The sequence below is a fragment of the Protomyctophum parallelum genome (genome assembly GCF_964188405.1).
Source record: "Protomyctophum parallelum genome assembly, chromosome: 13".
In the NCBI taxonomy this organism is placed as follows: Eukaryota; Metazoa; Chordata; class Actinopteri; order Myctophiformes; family Myctophidae; genus Protomyctophum; species Protomyctophum parallelum.
In genome coordinates, this window is record NC_139708.1 from 41,578,450 (window position 1) to 41,596,568 (window position 18,119).

An 18,119-nucleotide genomic window follows, 5' to 3' on the forward strand; every position below is an offset into this window, starting at 1 on the left:
ATCGGTGAACCGACAGGATCCACCGCCGGGGTCCATTCCCAGCGGCACCCGCCCTAGAGATTAGCATGGCTGCTGTGCCAGGCTGGGACTATACCTTTTACGCAGAGCCTCGGTTTCGATGGGCGCTGATGGGATACTTGTTTTACACCGTTGGTTACTACTAGTAGGGTAGGGCGGTGTTATATGGCTTCATGCTTTCCAACATACCATTGGTCCGAACGACAACCGCGTCAAACCCTAACCTAACCATAACCTAACGAAGCGCACCCCTCACCAACCTTAATCCGGTAGTTTTAATGGAACCCTCATCAACCTTAATCCGGTTGTTTTAACAGAACCCTCATCAACCTTAATCCGGTCATTTTAACAGACACCTCACCAATCTCAATCTGGTCGTTTTAACGGATTCCTCACCAACCTTAATCCGGTCACCTGAAAACCAAGCACCCCCTCAGTGACCATCGACTACCAGGCTCTGAGTAAAAGGTCATCCCGTGCCAGGCTACCCTAGGGTAGTTACACTGACAAAAAAACATGCAGTAGTGCTGTTATGCCTCCCCGTGACCAGCCGGGGCACCTGATGGAGGGGAAAGGAACTGGTTGGTATCCACAAGCTACGTCCAACTGGGGAAACTCTTCCGTCAAGTGAAAATAAGCGGCTTGAACACTCATGCACTGGAGGAAGCATGAGGTCAGTCCTTTGCTCTCCCCAGGTTGGCAGAGGGACTATTGCACCCAGGATAACAGTATTGACACTGGGTGAAACAATGGGCTACACAATTTGTGTGATAAAAATGTAAGCAAACAGACAAGAAACAGAACAGTATGAGATGCATATCTGTATTGATCTTTCATTGCTGAAGGTTATTAGTTATGCTTGTTCAAAGTTTGCATTTTCAATTGAGTGCTATAGCACCACCCTTTGGTCAATGGTTGTGGGCTTCACATATTCACCGTTTGGCATAGCCCTCTAGTCTACCGTACTGCCACATTTCACGAAAACCAACTGCACATAGTTAAGCCAGATAGCAATATTTGGTGGAAGAAGAAGAAGGAAAAAAACATACAAATACAATGAGGGACCATCAGGCTTGAACGTTCCATGACACAGACGATCAACAGACACATTCTGTACAAAGAAAACACATAGGTTTATGTCAATTCCCAGACTTGATAGCAAGGTTATTCATTTTTCATTGCATCAATCTATGCGCAAGCTTGCCATGTGCATCTTCAAATGATGTTTCCCTCATAGCTTTTGTTACAAACTGTACAAGAAAGGGACTTTTGGCCTGTATGAATCCTCATGTGTGTTTTCAGATCATAATCACGGTTAAAGCTTTTGTTACAAACTCTACAAGCAAATCACTGTTCATCTTTATATGAATCCTCATGCGTGTTTTCTATTTCTAGGTATTGCCTGGACTTTTAATCAAAGGTGGGAGTATTTGTTAAAATCATAGCTCCTTTATCTTATTTTAATTGTATATATTATAATCTGTATTCGTATTAAAGTGCAGTTGGGCGAGGTGATTTAAATCTTGTGCATGTATGTTGATCACACCGTCGGCTAATTTTAATTTCAGTTACATGCATTATTATTGTTACATGTTACATGGAAATTGGAATAAACTAATCCTATACAAAAATAAAATCCCAGGAATTGAATGTTCAGCTTCAAATTGTGTCTGCTGAACTAAGATACAAGGGCGCAAACTGCTCTCTGAGGCACTGTCTCTGGTCAGGAACCTCCTTCTTTGGGAGGAGCCGTTCAGCCACTAGGTCTGATTGGAGGGGAGCTCATACACACTCAGCCCGCGCTCTTCATCCGTTTGTTTGATTGGTGGGGCGCACAGCCGCACATAGACAGCAAGGTTTGTTGAAGGTATAAAAAGTCTAGCGCGCCTCTCTTCCAGCACATTCTTTTGAGATTTAACTAAACCTACATTAAAATGAGCGGCAGAGGAAAGACCGGAGGAAAGGCCAGGGCGAAGGCTAAGACCCGCTCATCCCGTGCCGGGCTCCAGTTCCCCGTGGGTCGTGTCCACAGGCTCCTGCGTAAAGGCAACTATGGCCAGAGAGTTGGCGCCGGAGCTCCAGTGTATCTCGCTGCGGTGCTCGAGTATCTGACCGCTGAGATCCTGGAGTTGGCTGGAAACGCTGCCCGTGACAACAAGAAGACTCGTATCATTCCCCGTCACCTCCAGCTGGCCGTCCGCAACGACGAGGAGCTCAACAAACTGCTGGGTGGAGTGACCATCGCTCAGGGCGGTGTGCTGCCCAACATCCAGGCTGTTCTGCTGCCCAAGAAGACCGAGAAAGCCTCCAAGAAATAGATCCGCTTCATTTCGACTGAACAAACTCCACAAAGGCTCTTTTAAGAGCCACCCACTGTTTCCACATAAGAGTCACTTCCAATGAAGCATCCCTTAAATTAAGATGTTTGTTTTGTGGCCTAAAGAACCACGATTTAATTACACTGATATTTACAAGACTCCTCTAGTTCTCAAGCCTTGCAGTTATCTCCAGTCCACTGTAACTGACCAGCAACAGCAGGTCCATTACAGTTGACGTTAAGCTGCAATACTTAATTGCATAGGCACTACTGAACTAAACCGGCCCTACACTGCTCTGTATTGAAGTGTTATGAGATTATAGAATAGGACACCTTACATTTCAACAGGTTTACAATATTTTGTGTTAAACTAACTGGATTTAGCATGACATTAGGTTTTGATACAATAAAGAATTTAGTAATCTACTTGTGTAATGGCACATTCTATCCATTTTACCACATATCACATACATGTCTGAATAAGTTCATCTGGACAAACTGGTTTAGGTGGCAGGCTCTGTAATTTCCATTTAGGGTGGGAACCCCATTTGGGGTTCTCTTCTTGTTGCCATTTACAACAGTATATACCGGTATAGCAACATGACATTTCAGTCCTAAATGGGCTAATATTTGCCTCTTTTTTTTCAAGTTGTGGTCATATGACCGTTGTGTTTTAATAGCAAGCATATGCACTAATGACTACATTTTGTAGTACGTAGGACAGGCCTATTGTCTGAATACCAGCACCCATACATAAATAGAAATGTGCAATAGGACTATAGAATAAAAGAGATCCCCGGGACTGCTGTTGACATGATTACATTATATGTGGTTGAAAGTACCTATGATTAAAGGACAACTTTAGTTTTTTTCAACCAAGGTTCATGTTTTAGGTTATTAGAAGATGAGTTAATTATTTTTCATTTGCTGCTTCCTTTCGTTTTAGGGATTTTAGCAGTTTTTGTCAGGGGGGGGGGGCGGGAAGACATTTTATAGCGATTTATTTTTTATTATTTACTATAGTTCTACTAGACCCCAAGAAATTGCATCTGGCCACAAAAGATCACAGGATCTACTCAATGTGTCAAACTGACATATTGAGCCTATGACATGTGGCTTCCCCCCAGTAGGCTACCTTCATATTCAGTAGATCCTGTGATCTTCTGTGGCCAGATGCAATTTCCCGAGGTCTATATGACTATAGTAAATAATATTAGCCATAATATTTTGTAAAAAATTACATATTTAGCCCCATGCTCGAATGCCCCCGCCCCCTGTCAAAAACAGCTAAAATCCCTAAAACGAAAGGAAGCAGCACATACAAAAAAAAAAGAACACTCATCTTTTACTTTCTCTAATAACAACCTAAAACTTGAACCTTGGTTAAAAAAAATAAAGTTGTCCTTTAAAGTAAAGGCTCAATGTGCTAATTAATCCATGCAGATTTCAGACCGTTGGTGAGAACAAAGACAGCAGAACATGTCTGCTATTGTGTGAATGGGGGTCTGCAGCTTTGGCACCGCCCAGTGCACTGCAGAGCAGTCTGCCTGTCCCCCCTTACGTCCTCAGAACACACATAAAAAGGCAAAGCTCTGAGCTCTCAGTTCACTCAGTTTTCTAACTGCAACTACAGCTGAACTCAAAATGTCAGGCCGAGGAAAAGGAGGAAAGGGACTTGGAAAAGGAGGCGCTAAGCGTCATCGCAAGGTGCTTCGTGATAACATCCAGGGAATCACCAAGCCCGCTATCCGCCGTCTGGCTCGCCGTGGCGGAGTGAAGCGTATCTCCGGTCTGATCTACGAGGAGACCCGCGGTGTCCTCAAGGTATTCCTGGAGAACGTGATCCGTGACGCCGTCACCTACACCGAGCACGCCAAGAGAAAGACCGTGACCGCCATGGATGTTGTCTATGCTCTGAAGAGACAGGGACGCACTCTGTACGGATTCGGAGGTTAATAACGCTGACTTGATCTACAAACAACCCAAAGGCTCTTTTAAGAGCCAACCACATGCACTTTACAGAGTTTATTCCATTCAAGTAGTCAATATTTGCATATGAACCATGATTCATGGACTGACAGTGGTTACCCACTGAGCATTTTTGTATTCTAATAATTTTTTGTCTATAAACGTCGTTTCAATGTCTATAGACTACATTTGCACCTTAACGTTGGTTGTTTCAACATCTAATCTAAATCATTTTAGAATATTTTCACCCCAGTTTTAGAAGGTAATTTAGACGTCTGAATGCAATCTCTTTACATGTAACTACAATGTAGTTACATGTAAACAGCATTGGGCTGTTCACGTTTTCCGCGTTCAATGGGTCACGGACCCAGTCTTAGGTGGGAAATACATTGCAAATTTGTCCTTGAGAGTTTCCAGATGCTCAGAAATGACCCCACACAATTCACGATTGTTTTTGTATCCAGCGTTGCCGCAAGGAAACATTTCTAGCTTGCCCTTGCCCACAGTTCCGAAATGTGTTCAGTTTTGCCGTGCTTGTAAGAATGTTCTCATTTCGCCCTTGCATTTTCCTGTTCAGTTCATTCAGATGGATAAAAATATCCGCCATGGGCCCAGGCCGTAGCGTAACGGTCTGGGCACCGGACTGGTAATCCAGTCGCAGTGTGCCGCGGGTTCGACTCCCGGACCCGACACGGCCTTTACTGCATGTCATCCCCCCATCTCTCTCCCGTTTCCTGTCAGCCTACTGTCTGTCCCTTCAAAAATCAATAAAAGGCGTAAGCCGCAAAAAAAAAATCTTAAAAATATCCGCCATGTATGCTAGTCTTGCACACCAGTACTCATTTGCAAACAGTTCGGCATATTTGGATTGCTCAGCGGACAGAAAGCACTTTAATTCCTCCCTCAGTTCATATACACGCAACAAAACTTTTCCTCTGGAAAGCCATCGAACCTCGGTGTGCAACAGCAGAGTTTGATGTTCCGCCTCCATTTCCTCGCACAGTGTGGCGAACAGCCTGCTTTTCAGGTCTTTTGGTAAAGTCTTTGCAACCAGCGCCTCGCTGCGTAAAAAACAGTGTGTAGCCATGATGTCAGGATTCATCTCTTTCACTCGGCTAACAAATCCCTTGTATCGCCCGGTCATAGCTGCTGCTCCATCAGTGCACACACTGACACAGTCTTCCCAGCTTAAATTCCATTTCTCCAAATATTCACCCGGAAAACTTCCTCTCCTGTTATTTCCAGGTAGTTGTTTGCAAAACAGGTAATTATCTCTGATGAAGTCACCATCCGCGTCACAATCAATGAATCTCACGTTTGCCAACAGCTGTGCATGTCCACTTATATCTGTTGATTCATCCACTTGCAGTGCAAATTTACCATAATTTTGTGTATGACAACACTCTCGATGTCTGCAGACATTTCTTCAATGCGTCGGCCAATTGTGCTATCTGAGAGCGGCACCTTTGCTAATTCCTTTGCTAGATCTGGTGGCACCAAGCCCACACCCCCCGCGAGTTTGAATGATCTGGCTATTACTGTTTCTGCCAATGAATGTGGCATTTTTAACTGTGCCAACATCTCTGCGATTTGGTAGCTTAATTCCAGACCTTTTTCAGAAGTCTTAGTGGTACTGCGTATCAAGAGACTTGCCTGCTTCGTTGTGTCTTTCTCCTTTTTTTCTTTCAAACTCACGAAAAAGTGTTTGTCCTTTGTAGCGAGTTCATCATGATTGGTATCAAGGTGACGCTTCAGTTTACTCGGAACCATGCCGCTGTTTGCAAGCTTGAATCCACAAACTATACACAGCGGAATCGGGTACGTTGTATCCCCAGTAAACGTGAAGCCAAACTTCATGTCATCGTCACGGTACAGTCTGGCAGGGGCTTTTTTTGTAGGCATTGCGTTGGTAGTAGTCGCCGTTGTTGTTTCCCCCGGCGGCGAGGGACCGCTTGCTGTGCCGTCATCAGATGCAGGTGACACGGCGGCGCTGTCTGTGCTGTCGGGTTCTGGTGGTGTCTTTCTGGAGGGAACGAAATGTAGCGTCTTCTGGATGCATCTCTTTTTTGCTGCTGGTTCCATCTTGTAGTAGCTGTACAATGTGAATGCCATGTCTGTGCCCCATTTATACAGTAAAGTTGCCAGGCGATTAACATTTCTATGGCCAATGGTCGTTAGAGTCTATTGTTCCGTCGTCATGTTGTTATCGCACGTCTAATAAGACGTGTGACAACAACAACGACGCAACAATAGGACGCCTAGCTATCGCTTTCGGGGGAGGGCTAGTGTTACTTTCGTGGCACACCTGGACAGATCAAACGGTACAGTAAAGTGCCGCGGTACATAGGTTGAGAAACAATGAACTGTATCATAGTCCTCCATTGAAAGTCTGTATAGCGTGTCCTAAACGGCCAAGACATGTCTGAAATCCAGTCCCCGGTGGATGGCAGATTTGGAGTAGGCCATGCTGCCAAAAGCCAGCTCAGTGGCCTTGTGGTTAGAGTGTCCGCCCTGAGACTGGGAGGTCGGGGTTCAATCCCCGGGCCGGGTCATACCAAAGACCCAGTGCCTCCCTGCTTGACACTCAGCATCAAGGTTTGGATTGGGGGTAAGTCCCTGCGACATACTATCGTCAAGTCCAGGGGGTGTACATGTACATCAAGCTGCCTCACGCTACAGAAACAGGAGATAGGCTCCTGCCCTTGTTATAACACGCTTTGTCACTTTATAATTAAGATTAAGATAGAGAAACCAGTGTCCATTGGCACAACATTTAATATATCGTCTAGTCGAATTAGAGAACTACGATGCTTATAAATGGTTGTGTTTTGGACTGTAAAAGCTTAATGCAAATTAAATTCACACCCACTTGCCATCAAATCAATTGATTCAATTTGGGGCTATGGTTTGGGATAAATTGAGTTCTCATACCGGGACTCGGAGTCGAACCCGGGCCGCCTGGGTGAAAACCAGGAATCCATATATGACTGTATAAAATGACTTAGAGTTTGTGCTTAACTTGAAATCAGCGACCCACTCACCCCATCTTGAATCACGAACATGATGACATTTGATTGATTTGAGGTGTACAGACTGGTCAGGGACATGGGTCATAGAAATATCATCTTGGGTTAGTATAGCAAATACACTATGACTGCAGTAAGTAGACTATATAAAGTGTCTTCCAACTGGTTTTAAATAGCGGCGAGCGCTATTAATTAAAATGCTTATTATCATAATAATATCCCTAAACTAGTCTATAGCGGGGCAATAAATCAGGCAGGCGGGAGAACATTATGCAGAAACAAAGACAGTGTGAGACACCTCCCTCTGTGGGTCACATGAGCAGTGGCAGCAGATGCCAATCATATGCTGGGAGTCGCATACTTCATTTGCTTTGCCTTGCTATAAATACTGGTGCAACGCCATGAACAGAACACTTATTTTCTTCATCACACTGAGAAAGAATAATGCCTGAAGTAGCGAAACCAGCGCCCAAGAAGGGCTCCAAGAAAGCCGTCACCAAGACCGCAGCAAAGGGCGGCAAGAAGCGCAGAAAGTCCAGGAAGGAGAGCTACGCCATCTACATTTACAAGGTCCTGAAGCAGGTTCACCCTGACACCGGTGTCTCTTCCAAGGCCATGGGCATCATGAACTCCTTCGTCAACGACATCTTTGAGCGCATCGCCGGTGAAGCCTCCAAACTGGCTCACTACAACAAGCGCTCCACCATCTCATCCAGGGAGATTCAGACCGCCGTCCGCCTGCTGCTCCCCGGTGAGCTGGCCAAGCACGCCGTGTCTGAAGGCACCAAGGCTGTGACCAAGTACACCAGCTCCAAGTAAACTGTTCTGTCTGCTCTAAACACAACGGTCCTTTTAAGGACCACCCATCTTTTCAAGAAAGCGTTTATCCACAAATGAATGATTACAAATGTGTTAAACAGCCATGCATTTGAACATTATGGAAAAGTTGCTTTTTAATTCTGTAGCCTAATGTCTAAGATTATAAGTGATGCAATTTGTGCTCTTAATCCAGAGCAAAGCAATCATAACCTAATCGTGTGTATACCGGTATATAAAATGTTATGAGATTTCCTCTTGGCTTCTGTTTCGTCTGTTTACTTGCGAGTGTAATGTATAGGCTAGTACATGGTTTCAATGTGCTCTATCGTACCAGTATTTAGGTGTCAGCGTTTCCAGTTAATGTACATTAAGCGCTACATATAGCTAGAACTCATGCCTCATCAGTCAGTTTAAACTTCTGTGTGTGTGTGCATGGGCTAATATATTCAGGGCTTAAAGTTTTCAGTCCTGAGCACTGATTTCAGTCCTGAGGATGTCATAGGGGTCATTCAATGGCATCAGTGCAGATTTGTAAAAAACATTTTTCAGTCTTGGGATTTTTTTGGGCTTTAAGCCCTGTATAGTTTATGGAAATGTGATCTATTTGGGTTTCAGTGTTAATGTGACTTGATTTACTTGAGTTGTAGTGTTATTTGGCACACACTTGTATTTATTACATATTTGTAGAGATGCAGAACATTCAAGCTTTGTTACTCAAACATGCATGATCTATTGTCCTGCCTATAATAGTGTCTCACTGTCTGCATAATGTTCTCCGGTCTGCCTGGTCTATTGTCTCACTAGGGACTAGGGATATATGATAAGCATTTAGGGTAAATCTATATTTCAATTCGAATTAATAGATCTATTCCACACTAAATTTTACATGATTGTATACACATACATATACTGGCACAATGTTTCTTGAGGGGAAATAAATCACACCTGTGTGAAGTGAGTGGTGCAACTCCATGTGGGGGTCCCCGGAAGTTCCAGACACACCGGACCACGGCTAGGGTTCCGGTAACCGGCCCGGTTCTGGTGAGCCGCCCCACTTCTGAAACAGTAGAGAAATTAGAGAGTAAAGGCTCATACATAGTCTGGTTTTACGGTGGTGGGGTGACCACCGAACTACAACATGACGAGCCGCGGTGAAGAGCAAACCACCGCCACCGCTCCAGCCCTTCTCTCTGTTTTTACTCACCACCGCTCAACGTTATTTCAGCTCCGGTGGTCAGCTCACCACCGGAGCGGTGGTCACCTTACCACCGAAAATCCAGACTATGAATAGGCCTTTAGCCTGTGGGGGTTCCCGGGGGTCCCAGAACATCCAGACCCACAGGAACAGGTGGCCGGGTACAAAATGGTTGAGAAATGACAGTTACCGTGTGTCCCCGTTCTGTACTGTACTGGCACATCATATACAGTTACTATGTGTGTGTGTTAGGTTGCTCACAGGTGGTGAATAACAACCATGTTATTTCCGTGCTCAGACCCAGGCAGCCAGCCAGGCAGCCAGCCACAGACACTCAAAAAATAGAACATATTGTGTATGTAATAATAATAAATTATATATATATATATATATATATATATATATATATATATATATATATATATATATACATATACATACACACACACACACACACACACACACACACACACACACACACACACACACACACACACACACACACACACACACACACACACACACACACACACATGTATATGTATATGATGTGGGTTGATGAGAATAAATTAGTATTGAACATTGCTAACACCAAGTGCATGGTGTTTGGATCTAGACATAAGCTAGAGGGTGATCCTCAACTGAGCCTGTCACTTGCCGGGAAGCCAGTAGAACAGGTAACAGAGGCTAAACTACTTGGAGTGGTACTAGATCCTAAACTTAATTGGACTAAACAAATTGACAATATAGTAACTAAAATGGGGAAAAGTATTGCCGTAACCAGGAAATGTTCTAGCTACATAACACTAAACACTAGGAAAGCAGTAATGCAAGCTCTAGATTTGTCACATCTTGAGTATTGCCCAGTCATTTGGTCATCGGCTACAAAAACAGACATACATAAATTACAAATAGCTCAAAACAAAGCTGCCAGATCAGCTCTCCAGTGTTCCAACAGGACACACATTGCAGAAATGCACAGAAATCTATCATGGCTTACTGTTGAGAATAGATTACATTCACGTATTCTTACGTTTTTCAGAAATGTATTAATGGACAAAAAACCACAGTATTTCTTTGAAAAGGTAGCACATGTAAGAGACGAACATAACCATATGACTAGACAAGCCAGTTCAGGTGTTTTGGTGGCACTTAAACCAAGAACAAATATTCTTAAATCTTCTATTATCTATAGAGCAGTAATAGGTTGGAATGCACATCCAAAGTGTATAACCAATACAAATACAAAATTCATCTTTAAAATCAAGTTAAAAGAACACCTATGTAAACCATACTGCAGTAACCCTGGGGAAATAATAATTCAAATGTATAATTTGTTGAAAGTGGTTTTTGCTATGTTTTTTTATTTATTTCTCCTATGTTTTTTATTTCTTATTTAGTATTTTATTGTACTATGTTTTATTTTAAGTTAGTGTTTGCAAACAATTGTAAGTATTGCCTTTGTTAAATGTTAATGTAGGAAGACTAGCTTTTGTCAAGGCAAAAGCTAATGGGGATCCCTATAAACAATAAACACATACAGGGTATAACTGTGCTATACGCTATAAAAGTTGCAAATGTGTGGTGTTTCATCTATTTTCCATTTAATTGAGGTATGTCATGTTTATTAAAATGATACATTTGAGTCATGTGAAATTAACTGAAACATGTCAGATTTCTCATCACAAAGCAAGAGCTTAGCAGAGTGAGATAAAGTGCCCTCTGATAAGTCTCCATGCCAGGGCCAAGAGCTGTGTTTGCAGACACTGGAAAGTTGTAAATTAAAAACAAAAATCTTCACCACAAACGACTAGTTTTACTTTCATTCCAAACCCAGACATCTCTGCTTGCTCTGCAGCAAATATGGAACAGGGTATCTTATGTTAAAACTATTTTAAAAGACAAATGACAGAGGAAAGTTGACAAACAACTGTACATGTAAGGGTGTACAAGTGAGGTTTTAAACGTCCCTAAACAAAACACGGCACTCCTCAACGCTCCACATGGTTTGATTATGACGCTGAACTCGTCTGCCATCTGCTCGAGTTTTTTGTATGACTTTAATCAATGTAGTTGTATGTATTTTATTTAGTTTTAGTTGTAGAGAAAACACAACTGTGCCAGTATTCTGCAGCACAGAGTACTAACCTAGTGGGTTGAGTCTACATCGTTCTCACATATCCTTTAAGTTACACCCCCTCCTCCTCTTACAACATTCTCTACTCAGAGTTTAGTTCGGTGCATCTGAAACTCGAACCTCTACAGAATGGCAGAAGTAGCTCCAGCTCCCGCAGCCGCCCCGGCTAAAGCCGCCAAGAAGAAGGCAGCACCCCGACCCAAGAAGACCGGTCCCAGCGTCGCCGAGTTGGTCGTCAAGGCCGTGTCCGCCTCCAAGGAACGGAAAGGTGTCTCCCTGGCTGCGGTCAAGAAAGCTCTGGCTGCCGGCGGCTACGATGTCGAGAAGAACAAGGCCCGCGTCAAGGTCGCCGTCAAGAGCCTGGTCGCTAAAGGCACTCTGGTTCAGACCAAAGGTGCCGGCGCGTCTGGCTCTTTCAAGATGAACAAGGAAGCACCGAAGGCAAAGAAACCCGTCAAGAAAGCAGTCAAAGCCAAGAAGCCGGCAGCCAAAAAACCCGCCGCGGCAAAGAAGTCCCCGAAGAAGGCAGTAGCCAAGAAGCCTACAGCCGCTAAGAAATCTCCCAAGAAGGCAAAGAAGCCTGTCGCTGCAAAGAAACCAGCAGCCAAGAAGAGCCCGAAAAAGGTGACCAAGAGTCCCAAGAAGGTGAAGAAGCCCGCTGCCGTTAAGAAAGCCCCAGCTAAGAAGGTAGCGAAGCCCAAGGCGGCGAAACCCAAGAAGGCTGCCGCTAAGAAGAAGTAAACAACACAGTCTGTTAACCCCACAAAGGCTCTTTTAAGAGCCCCCCACAACTTCATTTAAAGAATGTTCCTTTATTTAATCTAGTTGTCATGTCAATTAATGATATGTTAAGGAAAAAACAATAATTACTTACTTGGAAACATTATTCAACACCATCCAGCCGAAATCAATGATTCTGCAGTACTCTGCATACGTCAAATGAATATAGTTGAATATAGAAGAATACCGGTAATCTTACCATTTTACGACGAAGAAAGCCGCTCAGGGCTGTCTGGGTTTATTAAATCACTTTATACAGAAATCAGCCGTTGCTTAAACAACATATTATATAGCCTACCTACCATAATAGCATGAATCCCAACAGCATAATCAAACCGTATCCAGAGCGCATAAAACCAACCACGATAATGGGGATTCGTGCAACATAAAACATAACGAGCAATTTGTGAACATAAGACAAATGCCTCGAGTCCTCATTACTTGGAAGTAAGGCAGCATTAAATGTATAATGTAATATAAATTTACATATAATGTAAAATAAATCAACGCAATGACTGACTGAGCAACTAGACTGTGTGAGAGCATGTCTACTTTGTAATCCCAAAGCCTGTGATTAGATTAGGCTAAAGATTTGAAAACTAGGCCTAGAGGAAAATTGCTTTAGATCACGAAAGTATTGCTTATATACATATAAGTGACTCTTTATATAGAAATTGTGGGTGGCTCTTAAAAGAGCCTTTTGGGGGTTTGTAACTTGGAAACAGATTTATTTCTTGGCGGCTTTCTCAGTCTTCTTGGGCAGCAGAACAGCCTGGATGTTGGGCAGCACACCGCCCTGAGCGATGGTCACTCCACCCAGGAGTTTATTGAGCTCCTCGTCGTTGCGGACGGCCAGCTGGAGGTGACGGGGGATGATACGAGTCTTCTTGTTGTCACGGGCAGCGTTTCCTAACCTGACGCTGCCAGATCCAAGAAGCTTGCTACACAATTTTTTTTCACAGCTTATTTGGATCTGGGATCGCGGAAGCAAATTCGATGACGGGGCTGTTCCTTTTTTCAAGATACTTGGTAGATGATTGGATGGGACCGTCTGTCTATCACTGTGTGGGCGTGCAAACACAACCAATCATATTGACGTGTCTATATAGCTTCACATCCGGTTTCGCACATATCCCGCCCTTAGCTCACGCTGATTGGTTCGGTACGGATTTGTGTCAGCTCAACTCCCTGAGAGATCCCAGATGAGTGCTGTGTTGGGGAACATGGTTACCCAATACCGCCCCCATCTGGCAGCGTCAGGTTAAGCGTTTCCAGCCAACTCCAGGATCTCAGCGGTCAGATACTCGAGCACCGCGGCGAGGTACACTGGAGCTACGGCGCCAACTCTCTGGGCATAGTTGCCTTTACGCAGCAACCTGTGGACACGACCCACGGGGAACTGGAGCCCGGCACGGGATGAGCGGGTCTTAGCCTTCGCCCTGGCCTTTCCTCCGCTTGTATTTTATTAAATTTCCACAAAATGACAAGTCATCACATTTCATATATCAACGTTTAGAGATCCATACAGAAAATAATTATGCTGCTTGTCATCATATAAATACATCACATCAAATACATACATCATAATACATAATACATACATCAAAAAGCACAGACACCTAGGCTGCTAGGCGCCAGAGAGCGCGAGCGAACAGCACCATGCTTTGGTGCCATGTGTACTATCCGCAGCACCCCCTAACGCCCAAATGCCTGCACCTGCATGTGCTGTTCTGAGGGTCTCGCCACCCGCCAACAAATAGCACCATGCTTTGGTGCCATGTGTGTCTATCCGCTGGCATGCAACAAGACCCCCAGAGCCACACACTCAGCATGAACATTTAAAAGTATAAAACATGTAGACGCAACCGGGAGTCACATCAGGATATTACTATTTGTCTGGGCTGTTCTAGAATTACTACAGTGCCAAGGTGGGCCAGTTTAGGTGCGTGTGCAGTCTCTTCAGGTCCATTGTTTTTTCCTTTTAAGTTCGGTTTTAATATGTTTAAAAACAGTGTTTGCGTCAATTACCACGTTGTCCATTGACATTTTGCACCGAGTCTTCCAAATCTTAAAAATTGTCACGCTATGGTCTTGCCTCTGCCGCTCATTTTGATGTACGTTTAGTTCTGGAGTTGAATCACGAAGAAATGTGTTTGAGGAGAGGCGCGCGAGACCTTTCATATCAACAACACAGAGAATAGTAGGCCTACTTTCTGTATGTGCGGGTGTGCGCCCCACCAATCATAGAAACGGATGAGAGCGCGGGCTGAGTGTGTAAGGGATTCCAACCAATCAGTAGTAGTACTGTACTAGCCAAAGAAGGAGGTTCTCCTGACCAGAGACCGCTCAGAGCCAATGAGCTTAAAAGCAGCAGTTTGCGCCCTTTTTACTACAACTCCTATCTTAGGTCAGATTCTCACCTAATACTTCGGTAGACTCAAATCCGTATGGGCGGGGATTTGGGATTCTTGCATATTTAAATGGCTGCGGTTTGCCTTCAAACTGTCATTCGCAGCAATTGGAAACGCAGCAGGGGGGACCTTTATCAATGTGTTCCATTCATAAACTATAGCCTACACAGTGAAATCTATGGTGATAAAATTACACTCATAACGTGCATGTGTCGTGCCGTCTGGGACCCTCCCCCCCCCCCCCCCCCCCCCCCTCTCTCTCTCTAGCAGCCGCCACACACTGTTCTTTTGGGCATGGAGGCACAGCGCTGCATGAGCGCACTGATATAACTCCCCAGTCCCACACAGTGACAGCACTCCATGTTTACGGCACGCACAGACAGACAGACAGAATATTATGTAGGCTATAATACACTGCAGTGTTTTTATGTGTTTTCTTAAGCAATTGATTAATGTACACGTCCTCATTTCGATCCCCCCCCCCCATTTTCCCTCACTGTATATTGTATCTTTTCCCTTTTTTGCTTCCCATATGATGAATTCCTGTTCTGTTCTTTAGCTACATAGAAATGTCTCTAAATGTTTGTATGTCTTTAAATGTTTTGATGAATTGAACAATGTGGACCCTGTTGTAAACAAGTGTAATGCTTAATTGGGTCGTCCACTCACAGTTGACAGTCTTTGTATTGAGTTTGTGCTTAAAATGTACTGTAAATTCTACAAACTGTTAATAAATATTTCAATCAATCAATCAATCAATCAGGGCTTCAGTCTCCTTATTCGACCACGTCTATCCACAGTAACGGGACATCTTTGCGCTGCGTAAAATATGCCTTCTCCGTCTCCAACTGTGTTCAGCTCCTCACCCGCCACATTATGTTTGCTTCATTTCCTTTATTTACTGCGGATTGCATTCACACCTGCACCGAATCGTAGTCAAGTGCGATTCGAAGCGAAGCGAAACCCACGTTTTTGGGCGGAGTAAAATGCGGTTATTTGCTGCGCATTAGGATTCGAATGAGCCTTCACACCTGCCAAACGAAGAGCACTTTCTGACAATGCGCAGCAGGATTCGTTTTAATCGCAGCAAAGCTCTCTGGTATGAACGTGACCTTAACTTCGGAGAGAGAAAATTGGCAGGAGGTACGGACCGGTCGCCCCTTTTTAACTCGCCCCCGCGAAAAGTGAAGGACAGTCGCCCCGGAATTTCGAAAAGTGAAGTACGGTCGCCCCAAAGCCATGGAGGGCTCGCCCTCAAAGTGTGGATATCTCGCCCCAAAGCGTGGATATCTCGCTCAGAAGTGTGGTAAATAGTAAATGGTGCATTTATATAGGCAGGGGTGTCAAACTCAACTTGGTCAAAAGGTCACTTGATGGGGGCCACAACCAGTTGCGGACACATGCTCGATGTCTCAGTCAGTCACTGCTATAATATCTATCTATCTATCTATGCATGCAGACCCAGCCAGCCAGCAAGCCACACACATAGTGCTCAGACCCAGCCAGCCAGCCACACACATAGTGCTCAGACCCAGCCAGCCAGCCACACACTTAGTGCTCAGACCCAGCAAGCCACACACACAGTGCTCAGACCCAGCCAGCCAGCCACACACATAGTGCTCAGACCCAGCCAGCCAGCCAGCCACACACACAGTGCTCAGACCCAGCCAGCCAGCCACACACATAGTGCTCAGACCCAGCCAGCCAGCAAGCCACACACACAGTGCTCAGACCCAGCCAGCCAGCAAGCCACACACACAGTGCTCAGACCCAGCCAGCCAGCCAGCCACACACATAGTGCTCAGACCCAGCCAGCAAGCCACACACACAGTGCTCAGACCCAGCCAGCCACACACATAGCTCCGTAACTCAAAAAATCTTCAAAAAACTGAAGAGGCTACTGGAGATTGGAGAACCTGATTTGGACATGATCTGATGCAGGACAATGTCACTATGACAGAAAGAGAAGATGGGTCTGGCCACATCCATTCATGGTGACAATAGTCGACAGCTCTGCCGATTAATAATTGATTAATTGAACCCACCCACCATATTAATCAATATCAGATAAAACATATAAGATTTTATATTATGCACATGCCATGGTCACATAACCATTATATGTTGAGTGCATGCTTTGATGGTTAGAGTTTTATAATCAGTTTTGATGAGTAAACCTTTGTGGAGATCTTCTCAGTTCTCATTGTATGCTAGTTACTGCCATTCAGGATGGAAAATTAAATCCATCTGGATTTGGGGAGAAGTAGTTTCATAAGGGGCTGGTATGAAGTACTTGATATAAAGAGAACATGTTCAGTTCACTAGTCTACTCTACACTCTACACCTGCCTTCATTTCATCTGATTGTCTGTCTGGCAGGCACTTAACAAGCGATCGTTAACTGTGTCTGTTAGAGAGATTGGCAGAGAAGAGTGGCTTTGCTCAACTTGATTTATACTTATATTCTCCACTCTGATGAAGGTACATGTTCGATATATCATGCAGCCTTACTTATTAGTCTAAATTTTAGCTAATTAAAAAAAAAAAACCCTGAGTAGCGCCTTTATCCAAGGTGCTATACATAGATTGTGCATTACATTCACACATTCATACACCGATTGCGGCGGAGGCCATGCAAGGTACCAACCAGCACATCAGGAGCAATTTGGGGTTCAGTGTCTTGCCCAAGGACACTTCTATGTGTAGACAGGAGGAGCCGGGATTCGAGTTGGCTAGACCTCACTCTCGCAACTAACTAACCAACTAACTAGTGTCACATTGCATTCCAGTGCCTATATATCAATGCACATTTTAGTTGCACAATGCACCACAATCAACACTTCTGTGCAGCCAGCAATGCACCGACAAATATTGGACGTTTAACCACATGAATATGCTGTGACAATAAAATGTGAATTTGATGTTAATTATTTCATTAAGATCCCAAATTTTACCACTATAAATACAGTTTGATTTAATTTGAACTGTACATACATGCCTGTGTCATGTGCTATTTTGTCACAAGTAGAAATGCTTATTTATTTGTGCCATTATCATACACATACAGCAAAGTATTTTCTTTGTTCAGTCCATAGTATTTATTACTTAGCTATTATAGCAGCCCAAGTGCAGTACGCTATGACTTTAGCAAGAGTCCAATCGGACTCCAATCGTTGCCAAATTTCTGATTCCACTCATTTCCTTGTATAATCTGAATTATTTATCTCATTTATCCTTAATATAATCTAGGCATAGATCCACTTTTTATTTATTTATTGCACAATGAGATAATTCTGATGATGTAAAGGTTGACGGGTTACTAGGTTACCGTGTTTTACATTTAGAACAAAACATTGAACAGAACCACTGGCCAAAGGCAATAGCAAAAAGCCAGGGGATCTTTTTTGATGAGAACATCAGCATAGATAGGGCAGCAGCAGAATTGTTTT

General features: G+C 44.0%; 5 protein-coding genes across 5 annotated transcripts; 4 read left to right on the forward strand and 1 right to left on the reverse strand.

Moving 5' to 3' along the window:
- Positions 1 to 1,952: 1,952 nt before the first annotated feature.
- On the forward strand, positions 1,953 to 2,336 carry LOC310868826 (histone H2A-like; the record flags this gene model as incomplete). Its single annotated transcript, XM_083779295.1, has 1 exon — positions 1,953 to 2,336. One exon carries the CDS (start codon positions 1,953 to 1,955, stop codon positions 2,334 to 2,336), a length of 384 nt encoding a protein of 127 aa, XP_083635421.1.
- A 1,637-nt stretch (positions 2,337 to 3,973) lies between these two features.
- Positions 3,974 to 4,308, forward strand: LOC310868836 (histone H4). Its single transcript, XM_083779305.1, has one exon. It carries the CDS (start codon positions 3,980 to 3,982, stop codon positions 4,289 to 4,291), a length of 312 nt encoding a protein of 103 aa, XP_083635431.1. The 5' UTR covers positions 3,974 to 3,979; the 3' UTR covers positions 4,292 to 4,308.
- Positions 4,309 to 7,756: 3,448 nt separating this feature from the next.
- LOC310868829 (histone H2B-like) lies at positions 7,757 to 8,400 on the forward strand. Its single transcript, XM_083779298.1, has one exon. It carries the CDS (start codon positions 7,774 to 7,776, stop codon positions 8,146 to 8,148), a length of 375 nt encoding a protein of 124 aa, XP_083635424.1. The 5' UTR covers positions 7,757 to 7,773; the 3' UTR covers positions 8,149 to 8,400.
- A 3,209-nt stretch (positions 8,401 to 11,609) lies between these two features.
- Positions 11,610 to 12,221, forward strand: LOC310868816 (histone H1-like; the record flags this gene model as incomplete). Its single annotated transcript, XM_083779287.1, has 1 exon — positions 11,610 to 12,221. The coding sequence occupies one exon, from the start codon at positions 11,610 to 11,612 to the stop codon at positions 12,219 to 12,221; it is 612 nt and encodes a 203-aa protein (XP_083635413.1).
- A 766-nt stretch (positions 12,222 to 12,987) lies between these two features.
- LOC310868678 (histone H2A-like) lies at positions 12,988 to 14,368 on the reverse strand (the record flags this gene model as incomplete). Its single annotated transcript, XM_083779134.1, has 3 exons — positions 12,988 to 13,174; positions 13,541 to 13,714; positions 14,343 to 14,368. 3 exons carry the CDS (start codon positions 14,366 to 14,368, stop codon positions 12,988 to 12,990), a joined length of 387 nt encoding a protein of 128 aa, XP_083635260.1.
- Between the last annotated feature and the right edge of the window lie 3,751 nt (positions 14,369 to 18,119).

Excerpts from the sequence above, each read along its gene's own strand:
- LOC310868829 (XM_083779298.1), top strand. The coding sequence starts at position 7,774 with ATGCCTGAAGTAGCGAAACCAGCGCCCAAGAAGGGCTCCAAGAAAGCC.
- LOC310868836 (XM_083779305.1), top strand. The coding sequence starts at position 3,980 with ATGTCAGGCCGAGGAAAAGGAGGAAAGGGACTTGGAAAAGGAGGCGCT.